The sequence below is a fragment of the Stegostoma tigrinum genome, chromosome 6 (genome assembly GCF_030684315.1).
Source record: "Stegostoma tigrinum isolate sSteTig4 chromosome 6, sSteTig4.hap1, whole genome shotgun sequence".
NCBI lineage: Eukaryota > Metazoa > Chordata > Chondrichthyes > Orectolobiformes > Stegostomatidae > Stegostoma > Stegostoma tigrinum.
The window spans coordinates 85852827-85874550 of record NC_081359.1 but is presented as its reverse complement, the minus strand read 5'-3'; the positions used below and the strand labels follow the sequence as shown (position 1 = coordinate 85874550).

Here is a 21724-nt window from a genome sequence, read left to right as displayed (position 1 = left end):
ACTTCTTGCGGTTGCAGGGGAAGGTGCCGGGTGTGGTGGGGTTGGAGGGCAGTGTGGAGCGAACAAGGGAGTCACGGAGAGAGTGGTCTCTCCGGAAGGCAGACAAGAGTGGGGATGGAAACATGTCTTGGGTGGTGGGGTCGGATTGTAGATGGCGGAAGTGTCGGAAGATGATGCGTTGTATCCGGAGGTTGGTGGGGTGGTGTGTGAGAACGAGGGGGATCCTCTTTGGGCGATTGTGGCGGGGGCTTCTTCTTGTCCCACAGGCCCGACCTGTCCCCCTCCACCAACACCCTCATCTGCCTAGCCAAACCCGTCCTCACCCTCAACAACTTCTCTTTCGATTCCTCCCACTTCCTACAGACAAAGGAGGTGGCCATGGGCACCCGCATGGGCCCCAGCTATGCCTGCCTCTTTGGAGGTTACGTGGAACAGTCCCTCTTCCGCACCTACACAGGCCCCAAACCCCACCTCTTCCTCCGTTACATTGATGACTGTATCGGCGCCGCCTCTTGCTCCCCAGAGGAGCTCGAACAGTTCATCCACTTCACTAACACCTTCCACCCCAACCTCAAGTTCACCTGGGCCATCTCCAACACATCCCTCACCTTCCTGGACCTCTCAGTCTCTATCTCAGGCAACCAACTAGTAACTGATGTCCATTTCAAGCCCACCGACTCCCACAGCTACATATAATACACCTCCTCCCACCCACCCTCCAGCAAAAATTCCATCCCCTATTCCCAATTCCTCCGCCTCCGCCGCATCTGCTCCCAGGATGAGGCATTCCACTCCCGCACATCCCAGATGTCCAAGTTCTTCAAGGACCGCAACTTTCCCCCCACAGTGGTCGAGAACGCCCTTGACCACGTCTCCCGCATTTCCCGCAACACATCCCTCACACTTCACCCCTGCCACAACTGCCCAAAGAGGATCCCCCTCGTTCTCACATACCACCCCACCAACCTCCGGATACAATGCATCATCCTCCGACACTTCCGCCATCTACAATCCGACTCCACCGCCCAAGACATTTTTCCATCCCCACCCTTGTCTGCCTTCCGGAGAGACCACTCTCTCTGTGACTCCCTTGTTCGCTCCACACTGCCCTCCAACCCCACCACACCCGGCACCTTCCCCTACAACCGCAGGAAGTGCTACACTTGCCCCCACACCTCCTCCCTCACCCCTATCCCAGGCCCCAAGATGACTTTCCATATTAAGCAGAGGTTCACCTACACATCTGCCAATGTGGTATACTGTATCCATTGTACCCGGTGTGGCTTCCTCTACATTGGGGAAACCAAGCGGAGGCTTGGGGACCGCTTTGCAGAACACCTCTGCTCGGTTCGCAATAAACAACTGCACCTCCCAGTCGCAAACCATTTTAACTCCCCCTCACATTCTTTAGATGACATGTCCATCATGGGCCTCCTGCAGTGCTACAATGATGCCACCCGAAGGTTGCAGGAACAGCAACTCATATTCCGCTTGGGAACTCTGCAGCCCGATGGTATCAATGTGGACTTCACCAGCTTCAAAATCTCCCCTTCCCCCACCGCATCACACAACCAGACGAGCCTGTCTCTGCCTCCCTAACCTGTTCTTCCTCTCACCCATCCCTTCCTCCCACCTCAAGCCACACCTCCATTTCCGACCTACTAACCTCATCCCACCTCCTTGACCTGTCCGTCTTCCCTTGTCTGACCTACCCCCTCCCTATCTCCCCACCTATACTCTCCTCTCCACCTATCTTATTTTCTCTCCATCTTCGGTCCGTCTCCCCCTCTCTCCCTATTTATTCCGGTTCCCTCTCCCCGTCCCCATCTCTGATGAAGGGTCTCGGCCCGAAACATCAGCTTTTGTGCTCCTGAGATGCTGCTTGGCCTGCTGTGTTCATCCAGCTTCACACTTTATTATCCGTGATTCAAAATGAAGTGAGTTTTTAGTTTCCCTTACCTTAGTTGATCTCTCAAAAATTGAAAATCAAAAGATATTTGGTGAACCACCAAATCCAAATGGCAGCAGAGATAGAATTAAGAGCCAGACGTAAACCTACATCCTGATGCTGATGCTAATAACACTATTTGAAATGAGTGAACAATTGCTTATAAAATAGTGGCCTGTGGAATTTGATACAAAACGTGAATGGTGATACTGTATTGTGTCGGGAAGTTTCAATTTTATGTTTGGCTACAATCAACAAAGGATATCCTTCATTTACTTATCATTTTAAACTCTTCGGCTTGAATCTGAAGGAGTGAATTCTAGTTAAGTAACAGCCCGAATATCTTTTGCTTCTCAGAAACTAAGGTCACAGAAATTACAAGAATTGTTACAACTAAACCAGAATTAAAAGTAATTAGTGGAAAGGTCATTCAAACCGGTGAGTTCTTCGTAATTTAACATGATTATATTGATGGAGTTCTGTAACATGTCTCCTCATCTCATAAACAAGTTTTTAAGTAAATAGAATGGCACATGAGACTGCAAAAATAACTTATTTCATGGGTGCACTTCAATTTGATGTACCATGAGAAGTAAATTATGCATTAGAAGCTTTAACAATACCATTAAAGGAAGGGCATGTTGGCATGGCAGTGTCAATGAGGATGCTGAGAGAACTCCAAGGAAAAAGCAGAATATCAGGTGTAACACCAGCTGCAAGCTATGTGAGGGGTCAAGAGAGGACATCAGTTTCTCGTCACTGCAAGTGTGCGTGAGAATTGCCCAGTGAATCCGGAACTAGGACTAAGCGGGTGTGCTTAGGCCAGTAGGAGAGTTTGGAATGTCAGGCCAGAGGGAACAGCAGAGAGAGAAATAGCAAGATCATTTCAGTCCCCAGCAGGAAGTGAATGAGAGGTCGAACCCTGTCATCCTCCAGACAAGATGGGAGGGATGGAGGGATAAATATTACAGAAGAAAATGAATGGAATAAATGCTGGCCTAGTCAGCAATGTCACAGCTGTGAGAGACTTTTATAAAATAAGGACGCTGAGCCAGGGTGGAGAGGAGTGAAAATTGAACAAGTGAAAGAGATAGGAACTGTCGGGAAAATGAGGGAGCATCTAAACCACAAGAATGTACAAAGAGCCAGAAAACACAAGCGTATTAACTTGTAGTGGTACTAGTAAAGATAATGGTACTTTTAAGTGGGCGGCCTTAGAATTACAATATTGGCAATACTAGGATGTTTAGAGATCTGTGGAGTAAAAATACTGGTGAGTGAAAACAAGACAGATATTTAATAGCACTAGGCAGTTATTGCAAACTGGATGCAATCCATACACTAGAACATGTAAGCCTAGGTCTGATGAAATTGATGCTCAAGCCACACTTAAATTAGGTATGAGGGCTGCTGGTCCTGACTGCAAATCCACAGGTAGCTCAGTAACGAAGCAGGCACAGTTATAGTTCACTGCAGATGTTATTGTTAGGTGAGTGTGGGAAGAGGGCTAGCTGTGATCTTCAGGATCGCGGTGAAGACATAGGAACAACTTTACTCCTCCTGAGTGGAAAGAAGTACCATTCACCACATATGACTGTAACCATAGACCTTGAGGTGTAGAAGCAGAAATAAATCATTCAACTCATTAGTCTGCTTCTCCATTCAATGAGATAATGGTTGATCTGATCATTCCATCCCATTCCTCATAACACTTGGTTCCTCATTAAAAATCTAGCTATCTGGAAAATACTTAATGATCCAACTTCAAAAATCCTCTATGATAAAACATTCCACAAATTCACGACCCTCTAAGAGACAAGAATCTTCTTCATCTCTGTCTTAAATGTGCAGCCCTTATTCTGCAATGATGCTTTCTGGTGCTGTATTCTCCCGTAAGCGGACATAACCTTTCTGCACCTACCCTGCCAAATCCTCTAAGAATCATATATGTTCAAATTACCTTGATGAGATTAGAAGCAACTCAGGGTATTTCTGATAAGATCAGCTGCCTCAGAACATGAATAATTTTTTTAAAATGTTACGCGTCTTCACTAGAATGTTTGATTTTAGCTTTGCCTAGCCAATAGTGATTAACATTTGGACAATATTAAACAGATACATTGCATTATCCGACAATCTGACCCCACCACCCAAGACATTTTTCCATCCCCACCCCTGTCTGCTTTCCGGAGAGACCACTCTCCGTGACTCCCTTGTTCGCTCCACACTGCCCTCCAACCCCACCACACACGGCACCTTCCCCTGCAACCGCAGGAAATGCTACACTTGCCCCCACACCTCCTCCCTCACCCCAATCCCAGGCCCCAAGATGACTTTCCACATTAAGCAGAGGTTCACCTGCACATCTGCCAATGTGGTATACTGCATCCATTGTACCCGGTGTGGCTTCCTCTACATTGGGGAAACCAAGCGGAGGCTTGGGGACCGCTTTGCAGAACACCTCCGCTCGGTTCGCAATAAACAACTGCACCTCCCAGTCGCAAACCATTTCCACTCCCCCTCCCATTCTTTAGACGACATGTCCATCATGGGCCTCCTGCAGTGCCACAATGATGCCACCCGAAGGTTGCAGGAACAGCAACTCATATTCCGCTTCGGAACCCTGCAGCCCAATGGTATCAATGTGGACTTCGCCAGCTTCAAACTCTCCCCTTCCCCCACCGCATCCCATAACCAGCCCAGCTCGTCCCCTCCCCCCACTGCACCACACAACCAGCCCAGCTCTTCCCCTCCACCCACTGCATCCCAAAACCAGTCCAACCTGTCTCTGCCTCCCTAACCTGTTCTTCCTCTCACCCATCCCTTCCTCCCACCCCAAGCCGCACCTCCATCTCCTACCTACTAACCTCATCCCACCTCCTTGACCTGTCCATCTTCCCTGGACTGACCTATCCCCTCCCTACCTCCCCACCTATACTCTCCTCTCCACCTATCTTCTTTTCTCTCCATCTTCGGTGCATCTCCCGCTCTCTCCCTATTTATTCCAGAACCCTCACCCCATCCCTCTCTCTGATGAAGGGTCTAGGCCAGAAATGTCAGCTTTTGTGCTCCTGAGATGCTGCTGGGCCTGCTGTGTTCATCCAGCCTCACATTTCATTACTTTGCATTATCCGTTTTTTATCTGACATGCAGCAAAGCAATCCCTTGTTTTTGTTTGAGGATAAACTATGCCTTGGAGTTCAGTATGCCATTCTGTCTTAGCTCAGTCGATAATTTCAATGAAGTAACATTTGTTTTATAGATATAAAAATGTTGATGCTAACTGCCAAATTGTGCTAGATTTCCAAAACAGATGATCAATTCCTGCTTTCTTAAAAAATACCTCACCAATTAGGTCTTCACTTTAAAATCAAGAGCTGCCGTCAGCCACAACATATTCTCACCCAAAAAAATGATTGTTGCCTCCTTTCCTATGCCAATTGCTGTCAGTTTCCTCTGCCCTCACTCTATTACGCCCCTCCCTCCCGATCACTTACCCTTCTCATTAATGAACTACCTTTGGGCCACTGCAGATGACAGAAAGTATCAACAATCAAATGACCAAGCAATTTGTCTGGAGATGTCCAGTTCCATGGTATGATGTAAATGAGACCTGTTGACCAGTTTTGGGTCAGTATCAGGATTACCTGTTTCAGTCTAAGGATCATACAGTGTTTAAATTTACTTTAAAGCTATAACGATAGATATGCCAGGATTGGAAACAGAAAGCATGTGAAGTTTAGAATCATCTTCCCAACTGGCTACGTTAAAATATTAAAAGCATTATTGATATAGTTCCAGCAGAGGCATAAAGTAAGTTAATTATTCTCTTTCTCTCTCTCAACATTGATATAGGATCAATTGAACACAATGCTGAGACCTTTACAAAACTTATTGAAGGAGGAGGTTTGTAGATTTTTTTTAAGACTGCTTAATGAAATTTTGTAATTTCATAACTTATAGCCAGGTTGGGGCCCTTTGTTAATGGTACCGTAACCATATTGTCAAAACACACAGAAAAAGGGCACAGTCTGATTAAGGACCAAGATCACTTGTAAACCGAAGCTGCCAGGACACAGGTAGAAGCTAGGAAGCAGGCATAGGTAACGCTGCATTCTGTAAATCAACCTGTTATCAATGAAAACATTTGCGTCTAATTCTATGCTCCATCAGCTGCCTTGTAATCGGATTAGGGATTTAGAGGGAAGTCTTTTAGTTTCCCACCTGCCACATTGTCTACTTTACCTCTCTAGGGAGATTCTTTCCTCTGTACATTATGAGACATTCTTGCAATCTCTGACTCCTGGGGATGCTTGGTAGATGTAGATTTTGTCGTCACTTATACTCAAGTACAGGAGTACAATGAAAAGTATATAATGTCACCACACACAGTGCCACCTTTGGTACAAAGGGACCGAGGTACAAAAAAATCTCAAAGTAAAAATAGCAACAAAGTTTAAAAAGTAAACTAGTAAACTATTACCTTCATAGAATAAGTAGAAGAATAAGGAAGTAATAGTTAAAATTAAGATGCTTTCTAAAATAAATTAGAAAAATAAAGGAAAAAATTAAAACTTCAGCGGTCTTTTGATGAATCCTTGGCTTAGCTCACTCCCCGGGAGACCTCAGCTACCTGTTCTCAATGCTGCCGCCACAGATACCAGTGGAGCTCATTCACCAATCACCTGGCTGGCAATGCCATCGCTGCTGCTGAAGCTGCCATCTCTCTGTTCCCCCCCTGCTGCCTCTTGAACATGCCTGGGCAGGATCCACTCACATGCCAAGATACCACCATGCTGGGTTGAGAGACCAGGCCGAGGCACAGCTACACTGTGCTGAGAGGCCACCAACCACCAGGACTAGGGACTGGGCCAAGAGACTTCCAGATGCCACCAAGAGACTACCACACCGAGCCAAGAGATCACCATGTGCCACCAAGACGCTAGGCCAAGAGATCATCCAAAGGACGGGCCAGGCTGAGCCGAGAGGATGCGTTGGCAGGTCCATGCTGAGGCCATGAGTGAAGAAAGAAAAGAAACACCAAGAGAGGAAAAAAGGGAAAGTGAAAAAAGGAGTGGATGAGCTCTGGCTGAGGCATCCAACTCTGTCAACATCTTGGCATAGCAACAGTAGTTACACTTTAGGGTAGTTTTTAATTAGCAGGAGCTTGTTTCTGTAGAGTTGTTTACATGGATAATAACATTAAATTTTTAAACATTTGCAGAGCATCAGTTCGAAATGGCATTGAAAAAGAACATCCGGTTTTGATAATTATGCCTCATTCCCTCATAAGGCTAGCTGCTTATTCTATATATAGCACTGAGCTAGCTGTTCATGCAAGAATTTGACAGTAAGTTGGGAGTTCAGACTGTACATATGGAATGCTCTCTACTGTATGGTCTGTGTTTTCACATTGAAGTCACAAATTTAAAATGTGAGGATCGGAAGTCTGCCTATCAGAGTTTATATTGCCTTTATTACTAAAGTGGCAATGGAATGATTTTGTCAGCGGTTGTGGTTTGGTTGTCAACATCTTTCCCTGTCACTGCCAGGCACAGAATACAATCTGTTGAATCTGAAGGTAATTTGAGGAATAAGATGCCAGTGAGTTGGAATGATATTTTGTGAGCAAAAAAAGAAAAGATTAATCCACTTATCACTTCACTTAAAACAATCCATCACACATAGGGGGTGGTCCGGAGGCTCAGAGGTTAGCCCTACTGCCTCACAATACCATGGGCGCAAGTTGAAACCCAGCCTTGGGCAACTATGTGTATGCTGTTTGCACATTCTCCCTGTGTCTGTGTGAGTTTCCTCCCACAATCTAATGTGTGCAAATTAGATGGAATGAACATGGGAAATGCAGGGTTTAGGGTATTGGTCTAGGTAGGATGCTGTTTGGAGGGGCAGTATGGACATGATGGGCCAAATGGCCTCCTTCCACACTGTTGGGATTTTATGAAATCCTGTGTGTTGAGTGGCAGGTTTAATGGTGACTATATTTTAAGATTTAATGCTCTGATTCCATCCCAGGCTCCCCCTCCCACTGCTCCAAATGCACCCAAGTGTCAAGACACTCCAGGCTGAAATACAAACCACAGTCTTGCCTCCCTTTGGCTAATCAAATGGTGATAGTTACAAAGAGCAGTGGCAGGAAGCCAGGAATGGCTCATGTCATCTTACACATTTTTCATGCCTGACCATCTGATTTGCAACATAAGAAATGTTAGACCTAGATAAAGTGGGCAGAGATCTGACTTCACAAAACTCAATGCTCTCTCCCCTTGCCCCTGAGAGAAATCACGTAGAGGGGCTCTGTAACAATGCAGCAGGAGAGCTAACCACCCCATGCTACATGCCCACCCCATCTCCTCCCAAAATATGACTTCCTGATTGCAATTTTAAACTGAAAGGGACTAGGACACCCATCCCAGGCTGAAGGGGTCCTAAGTGCCCATGTTGTTCAGACTCTGATGGGGTGGCATGATGGCTCAGTGGTTAGCACTGCTGCCTCACAGCACCTGGGACCTGGTTTGAGTCCACCCTTGGGCAACTGTCTATGTGGAGTTTGCACATTCTCCCTGTGTCTGCATGGGTTTCTTTCCAAGTGCTCCAGTTTCCTCCCACAGTCCAAAGATGTGCAGGTTATGTGGATTGGCCGTGCTAAATTGCCCGTAGTGTTCAGGGATGTGTAGATTCGGGGGAATGGCCCTGGGTGGGATACTCTGTTGGCCTTGTTGGGCTGAAGGGCCTGTTTCCACACTGTAGGGATTCTACGATCTATGATATAATCAAGGCTGGATTCAAGGTTTGAACCTGAGACCTGAGCAGACAGGTTGAATTTCCCAAAACTGGATCAAGGGACAGGTGACATTTGGAATGATTCCTTTTGTTTTTCGGAGTTTCCTTGGCTTTGAGAAGTAGGAGTGCTTAGATGTCCAATGGCTTGAGCCTGCCACCCATCTTCCAATTGGTTTCCCAGTCAATCCATCACCATTTAGCTGACCACAGAAGCTTCTTCCTGCAAGCCCTTAACACTGGCCTGACCACCTGAATTGCCCTAACCACCTCTGACCCAGGCTGACCTCTGACCAAGTATCTAAATGAGGCCATAAGGTCAAACCCTGCCTGGTTTTAAGGTGGTTAAGACAAAAATCAAAAGTGATTTCAATAAATAGTAACGTTTTCTTTCCTTTAAAGCATAACTCGCTCAGAAGCAGTGAAACTTTACTGAAGCATGTCACTGTCTTTGAGGATAACTATTGATTCAGTTTTGAAATGACATTTTCTAGTGGAGAACAGTGAGTAATGGTGAGAAATCTGGGAGAATTATGTGAGATCGGCAGTGATGAGCTCCTCAATGCGGGAGTAAAAGGTCACTATTTTCCAGAAAGATTTGAACACCGAAATGAGATTCTCACCAGTGAATGGCAAGAAGCATATTTGCATGTATTAGCCACCTCTCTATTATGTCATCTCACCTTACTGAAATACAGTTTCCCATTTTTCCACCCATTGGAAGCAAACTGGAAGGTAACAATTTCTGACAACTCCAGCTCGCGCTTGTCCTCCGGCCCTGCATCTTAGATAATAGCCACCAGCATCTCAGGGCATGCTCTATGGATAGCAACCATATGCCCACTCCCATCCACCAGGACCTTCAAGTCTCCATCAGCAAAGAAGACAACAATTTCCCTCCCTCTGACTTGTCTGAAGCAAATAACAGGAATGGTGCAGGGCAATTGCAGACTGCCAGCACTTGACAAAATGGCACCGACATCAGGAATCCTGGGTAGGCCCAGTGATGGCGTGTAAGTAATGAGATGAGTTTGATAATATAGCACGAGAAAACTCCCAAAAGCTCACAATGACAAACTACCCATGAAAGTCGCCAAAATCAACACAACATATTTCTGTTGATTTTGGGTTGTGATGTTTTTTTTTATTTGACCTAGCCTGAGGAGGTTAAATTCTTTTCTGTTCTGACAGCTGTTAAGGGTCTAAGTCTGATTAACTTTTCTTCTGAGTCCAATGCAAGTTCAAAGGAAATACAACTGTAGCATATTAAGGAGAAAGAATGTGTCCATCAGTTCAGAGCTAGATTAGATAACTATCTCAGGAAGAGCTGCATGTTTTGAAAATTATTTCATTTCCTGAAACAAAATGATTACCCAGAAATTATCCAATGAGATATTATGATATGAGTGCTCCATGCAATTGTCTCTAAGTCTTCTGTTTACTACTTCAATAGAAGCATTAGTTAGGAAATTAAAACAACTGAGTTATTATATGTGTTAAAATATGCTACAAGAATTTAATGTTAATATATTAAGTAATTGAACCATAACTATACGTGGCTTATTGTTTTTCTTATGCCTTGCTGCTCAATTACAGTAAAATACATGCATCTTATTTAGTAAGTATTTTGGTTCATAAATTTAGTTTCACCAGGCAAAACTGAAAAACCATGTTGTTATTCTTCTTGATGTTTACTATCAGTGGATCTAATGGACTTTTGGTATTTCTGTATATCATATGTGTTTCCCTGTGGTGTCTGCAGTGAAATCATTTAAGATTCACCATTGACATGTATCTTGTCAGGAACACAGCACACCAAGTATACCAGGATTTTTGAGGGTGATCCCAAATTACTTGAGGATGAAGAGATCCAAAAGCTCCTTCATGGCGGTTAGTGAGCTGATGGCTCTGGTCTTTGCCTCCTGAAGCATGGACTCATAGAGTCTCCATTCCCTATATACAACCTTGCCCAACTAATTGTTTGTATTTCCTATCTCTGTGTAGAATTTGCATTTTTTTTTGGGTCGAGTGCTGAAAGTTATTTTTCTCTGGACATGTGTTACTCAAACCCAGTATTTGAAGACTTCATCTTCATTAACAATTTAAGGAAACAGTTCTTTATATTTATTCATAAACTGCTTTGATGCCGGATATCAAAATCCAGCCTAAAAATTTCTGCCTAACCTCCTTTAACAATCCAAGGTTGCATTTGTTTATGTCCACTTGACACTGGAAACTTATTTTTAGCTGTATTCACCATTTGATTAATATTGAAGGAGATTCTTTTTCTGTGCTCACTGTCAATATTTTACTCCGAAGACTGATAAGACAACTTTCAAAGGCTACCATTTCCCTTTGTTGATGAATACGGTGATGGTGTAGCCCTTCTATTTATTCATTAGCAAAGGTGATACCCCATTTTAATTAGATGCTAATTTCAAAGATGACTTCTAGTTCACACCCCCTCCCCAGATTTATCATTGAGTACAACCATTTATTTCATCTATTCTAGTTGTTTGCCGTGGAAGTCAGAATATTCAAACGCAGCCCGTGGAAATTCCTCTCCTACATTCTCCTCCCCATTAATAATCTTTATATTCGGCATCAAAATTATTATGTTCTCATTAATGAATTTATATCCACCTTCTTTCCCTCCCATTAACAATCTAAGGACATGTACATTTGTATTCAGTGTATCGTGATGCCAGGCATGGTCACCTTAGAGAATATATGGTTAAAAATGGTGGTATGTGGCTTTCATACCACATTGTGAGTTGGTTATAATAACCGAATTCACGAGTGATGCAGCAAGCCATTTCCCACAGTGAGCCATCTAGTGTTCCATTGCAAAGAGGAGAATTTTGCAACAGTGAAACTCTTTCACTGTCTTTCATTTCCATTCTTCATTTCTAGTAATCATGATAACAATTTTAACATGAGATGTTATTACAAATTTCTGATAGTGACAAATTTATTAGCTCCGCAAAGGGCTGAAATGTTCATCGGGCTTGTTTAGATGTTAGACTTCACAAATACAGACACAGAAAAGGCCACTCTACAAATCTGCGCTATATGAAGCATATTGAATTGAGGAAACTGCTACATTTTCAGTAGCATGGCTTTGGAATGTGGAAAATTGAATTAATTCTTAGTACTTAAGAACTATACTGCTAGCGCATCACGTTTAATGGAATAAATACAGATTTTTTTGAGATTTAACCAAGCATGTCTTGATTCAGATTTCTTCTTAAAGGAACTGGCCCATTCCTGTATTAATACTTGTCATGTTCCCACTAACAAGTACTGATGCTGTCATTATCTGTTACTTTCGCAGGCTCCACTTCCAGATTCACTAAAATTACGATTGAGGGTGAACCGCAGACAGGGCACGAAAGAGAAATTACGAAACTTATTCATGCAGGTAAGAACATCTTCCAAAAGTTACATCAAGTTTGCAATTGTATTGAACTCGTTCAACAGATCTAGGAAGATACATGAAACAAAGTTTTGGTGATAGTCCAAACTTAGACTGATTTGCATATTGACTTGTTCTTGTGGCTTAATTTTAGTTTGTTGAGTCTTTCAAGAAAGCTTAGTCTATAGAATGTACTAGCTCCAGAAACCAAGCAGTAGAACCATCACAATGATAGTGAGGCTAAGGATCTACAATGAAGCAAGTATCATATCTGTTGTATCGGAAACTACTGTGATGTTCCTCTTGTCATAGGGTCACACAGCACAGAAACAGACCCTTCAGTCCTGTTCAGCCACACCAACCAGACATCCCAATCTGACCTAATCCCATTTGCCAGCATTTGGCCCATATCTCTCCAAACCATTCCTATTCATATAGATGTCTTTCAAATGTTGTAACTGTACCTGCCTCCACCAGTTCCACTTTAATAAAGAAGACCAAACATATTACACTTTGAAGCTATTTCAACTGACTCAATAGGTAGAACTAAATTAAGCATACAAGATCAAAATTCTGATGATGAGTGTAAAGTTGTCTGCTTTTTCTCGTTTATGGCTCTTAACAAGACATTTCCAGTATTTATGCTTTCGTTTCTAATTAAATATGTTTTTTTAAAGAACCAGCAAGAAGAGCTAATCATGGTTACAGAAGAATGCCAGGTAAATGAAAATTGTTTATTTGTTATAAGAATGTTAGATATTCTGCAAATTTCCACCTGGATAATTTTTCAGTTTTGCACATGCTGCCTGTGTTCAACCAAAAGAAAATAAAAATTAAGAGCAGAAGGAAGCCATTCAACCCCTCAGACCTGCCCTGTCATTCAATAAGATCATGGCTTATCTGCACCAAGCCTCAACTCCTTTTTCATGCCAGCTTATCATAGCCTTGATATTTAAACTATCCGCCTACCTCTTCTTCAAAACTTCCAGTGATTTAGCCTCCACAACTTTCTGGGGTAGGAAATGTCAGACATCTAGAAGAGGAAATTTCTTAACTTCAGTTTTAAAGTCATATTGCCTTAATCTGTAACGGTCTTCCTGAGTATGAGATTCCTCCAATAATGGAAATATATCTTCTCACATTAACCCAGTCTAACACCCTCAGAATCTTTTATGTTTACAACAGATCACCCTTTATCCTTCTAAACTCAAATAAGTAAAAATCAAATGTTGTCGAGCCATTTGTGATAAGTCAACATGTTCATCCCAGGAATCAGCCTGGTGGATCGTTTTCTGAAGTTCTCTCAATACCAATACATAATTTCTTCAATACAAAGATCAAAATTGGATTCTCCAGTTGAAACAGAGACACTGTCTTTATGGTTAGAAATTTGAGGCCAGTGATTCAAGGCAGTTTATGCCATTTAGAAGATGTAAGAATAGTATGGGTTAGTGCTTTACTGAGTGGTTTATAATTGAATACGGAAAGTTCCTGGTTCAGGAGTTAGCTGTGGACGCTTCTTTCTGACTTTGGCATTGTGGTCAGTGGCACACTTCCAGCAAGAAATGGGCAAGGAGACCATCCATCATATTGGATGTTTGTGCACCATTTATGTAGTTGAAAGGCAAGTGCAGCACCACCAAATGTTTAGGCCACAAATCCAGATCATTATGTTACTGATATGCATAAAATACCCAAAACACGATTAGCTTTCTCGCTTTTCTGTTTGTCTGCAAATAGTTTGTACTTTATTGCTGGCTGATAATAAGTTAAAGGCATGCACTTTAATGGAGTTAAAACTGTACAACTTCGTCAGTCCACTTTTCTTATATATACTTATTGAATGCCACAGTTGGCTTCTCCTTCAAGAAACATTAATTTCCTTCTCCAACATCTCCTGGAGCAAGTATCCAGCAATCTTATTTATCTACATTACCCCCCCTACAATTCCTTTCAATAATGCATTTGGCTAGGGTCCGTGCAAAATTTAATTTGACATTGTGGTTTGCTTGAATGTTGTCACTGCTCCACAGTTAGGTCTTGCTAAGTTAGGGTCAGTTTTAGAGGCAATTTGCGGATTAAGCAGTTTGGTGGTGAAGGTAATATTTTTAAAGGTTTTATTATGTGCAATTTACAAGACAATGTATTATCACAATAAATGTAATATTCTGGCATTATGTTAATGGAGAATTGGTAGTTCAATTGAGAATAAGAGTTCTCATTCAACTGGGTTGTACATATTTTATTCTTAAAATAATTCTAACATTATTAGATCTGGCCAAGGAGTAACAAAACTGCCCCATTGCATAGTTGGCATGCACTGTATTTTTAAACATGTCCTTAAAGATTAAGTATTTCATTTACTTTTTATGATTTTTACATACAGTTGGAAGAAGGGCAAGACAAACAATGAGGAAAAGCCCAATAAAACGAAAACCAGTTCAAGCTTAAGGAGGATTTTAAACCTTTTGATAACACAAAATGCAGGACATCCACTAAATACAAATGGTGCAATTTAAAATTGGGGCCTGGCTTGCGGCAATCACAAATGATGAGGATGTCAGTTTTGCACATGCCGCAAACTCCTATCAGGTTACATGGTTGTTAAATCGAAAGTCAGAACACATTAATTTTTGTATTTCCCTATGTTTTGTATTGAATCTTGAGGATATTTTAGGATCAAATCAGGGTCATTTCCTTGGTACTATTGGAAAATTAATTCAGTGACCTTTCAGAATGTAAAATGAATAATTTACTAAACAACAATTTATTTGTGGAATTTGTTTCTGAGGACAGCAGTTGCTTTTGCTGGGGTTAAATAATGGCAAGTCAGGAAAAAGAAAGCAATTGAATGAACATGTATCATCTTGTTTTCTCAGTATTGAGATTATCATAAGCACGAGGGAAATATATTCAAGGATATAAAAAATAGAATGTTTCAAAGCAAGCAGTTTGAAAAAGATTAAAAGTTGCTTCATGTTTGGTGTTTGTTTCCATTTTTTGAAGCTGGGCTTAACAATTTACAGATGGGGATTTGGCTAATGCTTGGAAACTGGTATGTCTGCGTGGTTAAGGATAAAAATATTAAAAGTTGGTGCTTGCTGTAGTGATTCTATGGGCTATTTCTAACATGTATTTTGTACTAAGACAAAAATGCTTTGCAGTCAACAAACACAAGTTGAAGTTGTTTGTACTTTTGTAAATGGAGTGGTATCTTTGTTCTGAACTTTTTTTTATAACTCAAGTTTTGTATCAATGAAAGACTTGCTCTTTATTCCTGTTTATGTTTTGCAGTTTAAATCCTTGTTGCTATTTCTGGGAAACCATGCCTAAAAATCTGTGGAAAACATACTGAACCTGGCGCTTTTCTGTATTCTCTTTGAGAAACAATTATCCATTAAAAAATTTTTCCTTATTTGTAGTGGTGATTTTAATTGGCTCTGTTTGCTTATGTTCATCTATTTGAATGCTGTAATTGTCCAGGACATTGCTGCTGTTGACCGTCTTAGTGGCAATGATCCTAGAAATGGGAGATAGCTATTCAATGATACAATACTGCAGATGCTGGAAATCCAAATTTAAAGAGAAAATGCTGCAAGCATTAACCAGGTCGGATAGCAGTCACAATGGCTTTAAGTTCCACCATGATGATGTTGTAGAGTCCGGGGTGTGGTATTTGGACAAATAGCTCTGGATCTTGAAATGGCTAGAAGTATCATACATACCTCCAAATAATCTTAGTAACTGTGGCTAACTAGCTAATGTAACTTGTACCTATTGTTATCGTGCAATAAACTACATCTCAAAAAGAGCCTGTTCTTGTTCAGACTCATTAGTGGTTATTCCTCTACTGCTGTAAACCAGGTAGGCCTTTAGACCCAGTCAAGGAAAGAGGAATGATGGCAGTACCCTTCTATCTACAGACATCACAGTTGGCGCAACATCAGGTTCCACATGTATGCCAACAACACACAGCTCACCAACAAGTCTTTGACCATCTGTCTCTGGTTTGTCACACCACTTGTTAGACATTCAATATTGGATTCTCAGAAATTGCCTCCCCAAAATTTACGTGAAGACTGACCCTATTGTCTATGATTCCCAGCCCAAATTTTGTTCATTCTCCATTGTGTCCAGTCCAGATTATTTGCAACTTTGGTCTCGTGAACCTTGAAATGAGTTTCCAATCACATAGCTGCACCATCACCGAAATTGTCTACTCCTACCTCTGTAATAGCGCTGGACTCCAAACCTGGCATTGACTTTGGTCGACTCAAATATTGTGATCCCCCTCCCATCTTCCACCCATCACAAATGATGGATATTAAAGCAATGAAGAATTAAATGAAATATATATTTTGCTTCTGTCTCCACTATTGAGGATTTCGAAAGAAGTCTGATACCAGCTACAGATCAGGAGATGGAAGGGAGAGAGGAACTTAGTGAACGTGAGGGAAGTGGTCCTATGCCAAAAAATGGACCTACAGGCTGACAAGTCTTTGGATCTGGATGGACTTTATTTCAGGGTCTTAAAAGAATGAACTAGTGAATGCATAACTGTCATGTAAGCACACTTGTCAGTCCCATTACTGATCTGAATATATTACATTTCAGCTGTGCCCTTCCATCCAAAATCTCCCAGCAGAATCGCAAAATCTAACAGTGGAATAATAATATCAACTTGTAAAACTAATTGGACATTAAAGGCTTTTGCAAATGCAAATATGCTTCTTTAAACTTTTCGAAGTTAAGCAAAGGAGACTCTTTGAGAGATATGGAAGCTATTTTCTTACTGCACATTAGAGAGGGGAACACCACCATCCATAAACAGATTCAATTTGAACTTGTGCAATTGTTAAAAGCCAACCACATTGCTGTGGGTCTGGGGTCACCTATAGGCCAGACCAGGGAAGAATGGTGAATTTCCTTCCCTGAATGACATTAGCGAACCAGGTTTTTACAAGGACAGACAGTTGGTATCTACTAAGCAAGCATTTTTTATAAATTCAGATTTATTTTTCTCTAATTCATATAATAACTCTACACTAGCAACCAGATATAGCATTCAGAAAGCCTTAACAGTATTTCTTCTTGTCAAACACTACCTATCAAGGAATCAACATCTCTTTGTGTCCAGATATTGATTTATTTCTTTCAAACAGAAACAGAAAATTCTATAAATACGAGCAGGCTAGGTAGCATTGCTGCCAAGAGAAACAGACTCGAGAGTCCAGTCTTTTGCTGTTACTGATGGTGAGCTTGAAGGTGTGAAGAGCTTGTAATTAAGAAAGGCAATAGCTGTGGACAATTTCAAAGTTTGGATGGTACAAAACTTGGAAGCATTGTAAACAGTGAGGAGGACAGTGCGAAACTTCAGAAAGATGTAGACAGGTTGGTGGAGAGGGCAAATGGGTAGCAGATGATATTTATTGCAGACGGAAGTGAGCTGGTGTATTTTGGCAGGAAGAACTTGGGCAGCTAACACAAAATAAGGGTTATTACACTTCTTGGGGTGAAGGAGCAGAGGCACCTAGGTACACGCACGCATAGTTCTATGATGCTTGCAGGCCAGCTACAGAGAGCTGTTAGCAATGCAAACTGTATCTTGGGCTTTATTCAAAGAGACAAAGAGTACGATGGGAAGGAGGTTATACTGAACTTTTTCAAGATGTTTCTTAGACCTCAGATGGAGTATTATATACAGTTTTGGGTGCCACTCTTTAAGAAAGATTGAATACATTGGAAACAGTGCAAAAGAGTTACAACATTGGTACCAAGGATGAGAAATGTCAGAAATTGGAGAGGGAACTGTTCTCTCAGTGGGTCAGTGTGCACTGCCTGGAAGTATGGTGAAAGCAAGTTCAATTCAGGCATGCAAGAGGGCGTTAGATGTTTATTTAAATGGAATCAATGTGCAAGGGCACAGAGAAAAGGCAGGACAATGATAATAAGCCATATTGTTGCTGGAGATGATTACATAATGGGCCAATTAGCCTCTTTCAGTATCGTAATATTCTGTGGCTCTGTACCTGAACCCGAGCATTTTTTCCATCTATGTTAGAATTAAGTTCTGACTACCTGAAGACCTTATATTGCTGCTACTGGGGTTAACCCAACTAAAGATAGGCCTGCCACTTTGTAGTGTGCACAGCAAGTAGATCTGCATGGACTACTTTTCACACCAGCTATGGGGATGGGTGTTCCTCAGTCAAAGACACTCAGTGTCTGATTGGGACACTCAGTGGAAAATGGATGGGTTGCCCTCAGAGAGCAGCCTCCCTGCCCTAGCTGTTACCGATCCTCCACTCCCTCTCCCTGTAATCCTCACTGTGTGAAGCACTGTTCCCCTGCCACCCATATCACTTATCTGTAGCCCGGGTCCTCCATGATCCCAAGGCTCCATTGGGTCTCTTTCTGGTACAGCCATGGTCACATGAGTGGTACTACAGAGCTACTGCCCTCCAATGTTGGAGTTCTGCAGGCGTGATCCTCATTCCAGATTAAGACCCTATGATAGCCTCACTGATCAGCTCAGGGTTTGGTGGGTCTCCCCCAGAAGAAGCAGCACAGACCTCCCACCAGCTGTCAAGCCATCTCCCCCACACCACATTCCTCCCGATGTTTTATGTTGATGACCTTTCATCAGAATGGGGAAAGCATTAAGCAACTGAAAGATGGAGCTGGAAAATAATCAGCAAAGGTAGCTCTGAATTAGGGTGGAAGATGGGATAGATTTAAAGAGTTAGTGTTGCAAGCCCAAAGGGAGTGACCATGAGAAGACTAAAGAAGCTAAAAGTATGTCTGGGGAAGGTCCCATTGGGTTACTCATAGCAGCCCCTTCAATTTGGAGCAAATCAGAGGAGGTGAAGTAAAAATTGTTCCATGTGAGAATAAATACAGTCAGGTGTAGGAGAGTGTAAATGCATGGAAACGGATTTGCCTTCATTCAAGGGAGAGGCCGAGACTAAGTGCCCTGGTGGAGGTGGAAGTGAATAAAGATTGGACATCCATGGTGATGATGGTTAGGGCCAGGTAACTGGAAACTGTTAAGGTGATGGAGGGCATGGGAAAAGTCACAGATATAGGCAGGAAGGGACTTGTTAAGGGGGTAAAGAATTTGAAGCAGGAAGAAAATTGTTCAGTGACGCAGCAAGAGACTGTTCCAACAGAACAGTCCTATTTGTGGAACTTGAAAAGGAGATGAGATGTAGACTTTTCAGGGTGGGGGAGCATATCCAAAGGAGGTAAGGTTAGTGACAGTCCTGGGGACAGTAGCTTGATGTTTGATGGTGAGATCCTAGGCCAGAGAAGTAAGAGACATTGTTGTTCAAATCAGTTGAGTAGGTTGCTCACAGCTTCTCAGTCATCATCCCTGAGTTTGCCAAATGACCTTTACATATGCCCAACCACATTGAATGGGCACCCACGATGACCAGGAACATTGATCCAATGAAAGGACCAGTATAGTTGACATGTAACTGAGACTGGAATTTACCCGGCCACTTTCACAAAGTTGGGGTGCTGCTGGTGGCAATTTTTGTCCATGTTGGCATTCTGGGCACTATCCACCAATACAGCTATGATAGCATCCAACCCTAGCCACCAGCCATAGCACCTTGCCAGTATTTTCATCTTGGAAACCCTTGGATGACACCAGTGGAGATCGGCCAGTATTTAGCAGCAACCTTTACTCAAGGCAATCACCCTTGCTCCCCACAGTAATATGCCGTCCTCCACGGTCATCTGGTCTCACCAGGTCCAAAAAGGTTTCAATCCTGGTTGTGATGGCCCTCCTGCTTCCCCCATTACCACCAGCTGTTTCAGTTTTGCTCGGGCAAGATATTTTGTGTCCATCGTTGGATATTATCCATGGAGACTGGGAGGGTGTTCAGAAAGTTTAAAATCAAAACGGACACTTCCAGGGGAGGCACCACCGGTGGAGTATCTGCCAGTGGATGGCAGTTTGAGGCATCTGTATCAGCCAGCTGACTTCCTGGATGGTGTTCTAATTTGTACTTGTGCCTCATGAGAATAATGGCCAAATGCTGAATTCTACTGGAAGCTACAGGTAGCATTGCCTTGCCTTCCTTCAGTAGCCCTAACAGGGGTTTGTGAGCTGTTACCATGATAAATTCCCATCTGTAAAGATACTGGTGGAATACCCTCACACCAAAGACAACCACTAAACCTTGCTTCTGTATGCGGGCGTACTTGTGTTCAACATCAGCCAAAGTCTGGGAAGCATACACTATTGGGACCACCTTTCCATTGAGCAACTGGTGAGCCTACAGCACCATGATACCATGTGGGAAGGCATCGCATGCCAGCACTAACGATTGTAGTGGGACAACACCTTAGGTGATGATAGCTGCTTTTCTCCCACTTCCCTAAAAGGCTAGTTTTTGACTTTGTTACCATTTCCAAGGCTCACCCTTGTTCAATAGCAGGCGTAAGGGTGCCAAGATGGAGGCAGGTTACGTATGAACTTTCTGTAGTATTTCACTAACCCCAAGGAAAGACCTAAGCTCCAGTACAGACATGGGAGCCAGGGCATCTTTGATCACCCTCACTTTATCCTCCAATTGATGTAGCCCAGTTTTGTCAACTTTTTAACCCATGTAGATCACTTGGGGCACCAGGAACACAGTGTTTTCCCTTCTAGGGCACATGTCCGCCTGGGAGTAATGTTTAAGCATCATGACCAAGTTCTCCAAATGCTCTTTATTGGTATTCCCTGTTATTTGTGTGTCATCCAGATGAATGGCAACCTGGGATAGCATTTGTAAAATGTTCTCCATGGTCCTCCAGACTAGGGTGCAGGCTGATGATACCCCAAATGGCAGTCTTGTGTATTGATATAAACACATTTAGGGATTAATTGTAGTGTATCTCCTGGACTCTTCATCCAATTGCAATTGAAGGTAGGCATGGCTCTTGTCCAGCTTTGAAAAGGATAGGCCCTCCCTCACCAACTTTGTGAACAAGTTCTCAGTGCAAGGGATTGGATATTTATCCAGCTGCGAGAATCGGTTTACCATTTGCTTAAAATCCCTGCAGAGGCAAACTTAGCTGCCAGGCTTTACAATTGGTACGACCGATGCTGCCCATTCTGCAAACTTACTGGTTTGAAGATTCCTTCACTCTCCAGCCTCGTGATTTCTGCATCTACATTTGCCCACAAGTAAAGTGGCACCGGGCAGGCCTTGCTTCTTGGTCAGCATGTAAAGTGGTTTTGGCCCCTTTGATAGTCCCAAACCTTTCTTGAAAAACTCCTCGGTATTTCACTCGCACTTCCCTGAGGCAGCCATTTTCCTATCGAAAAATGTTGAGCCAATCTAGTTGAATCTTTCTCAACCAATTCTGCCCCAGTAGACTTGGGCCTGACTCTCTTAACTACTATCAGCGGTAACTACACCAACTGCTTCACTTAGGACACTGCAAACAATATGTCACGCCCTTAATTTGCAATGGTTCCCCCATGTATGTTCTCAGCCTGGCTGAGGTCTTGTGCAAGCTTAATGGTTAGAGTTCCAATCAAATCTTGTTAAAGACAGATTCTGCAA

General features: G+C 42.6%; 1 protein-coding gene across 10 annotated transcripts in view; it reads left to right on the top strand.

The window, feature by feature from the left end:
• LOC125453274 (periostin-like) overlaps positions 1-15576 on the top strand; it is a 94944-nt gene extending 79368 nt beyond the window's left edge. For 2 of the 10 annotated variants that reach the window (XM_059646729.1, XM_059646727.1), the window contains 6 exons: positions 2306-2386; positions 5804-5854; positions 10550-10636; positions 12081-12167; positions 12839-12880; positions 14548-15576. In XM_059646729.1, coding sequence (XP_059502712.1) covers positions 2306-2386; positions 5804-5854; positions 10550-10636; positions 12081-12167; positions 12839-12880; positions 14548-14612 — 413 coding nt within the window. In that variant the 3' untranslated portion in view covers positions 14613-15576. The remainder of the gene's footprint in view (positions 1-2305; positions 2387-5803; positions 5855-10549; positions 10637-12080; positions 12168-12838; positions 12881-14547) is intronic. The other 8 variants (XM_048532611.2, XM_048532613.2, XM_048532615.2 and 5 more) reach the window with 6 other exon arrangements.
• Positions 15577-21724: the final 6148 nt, after the last annotated feature.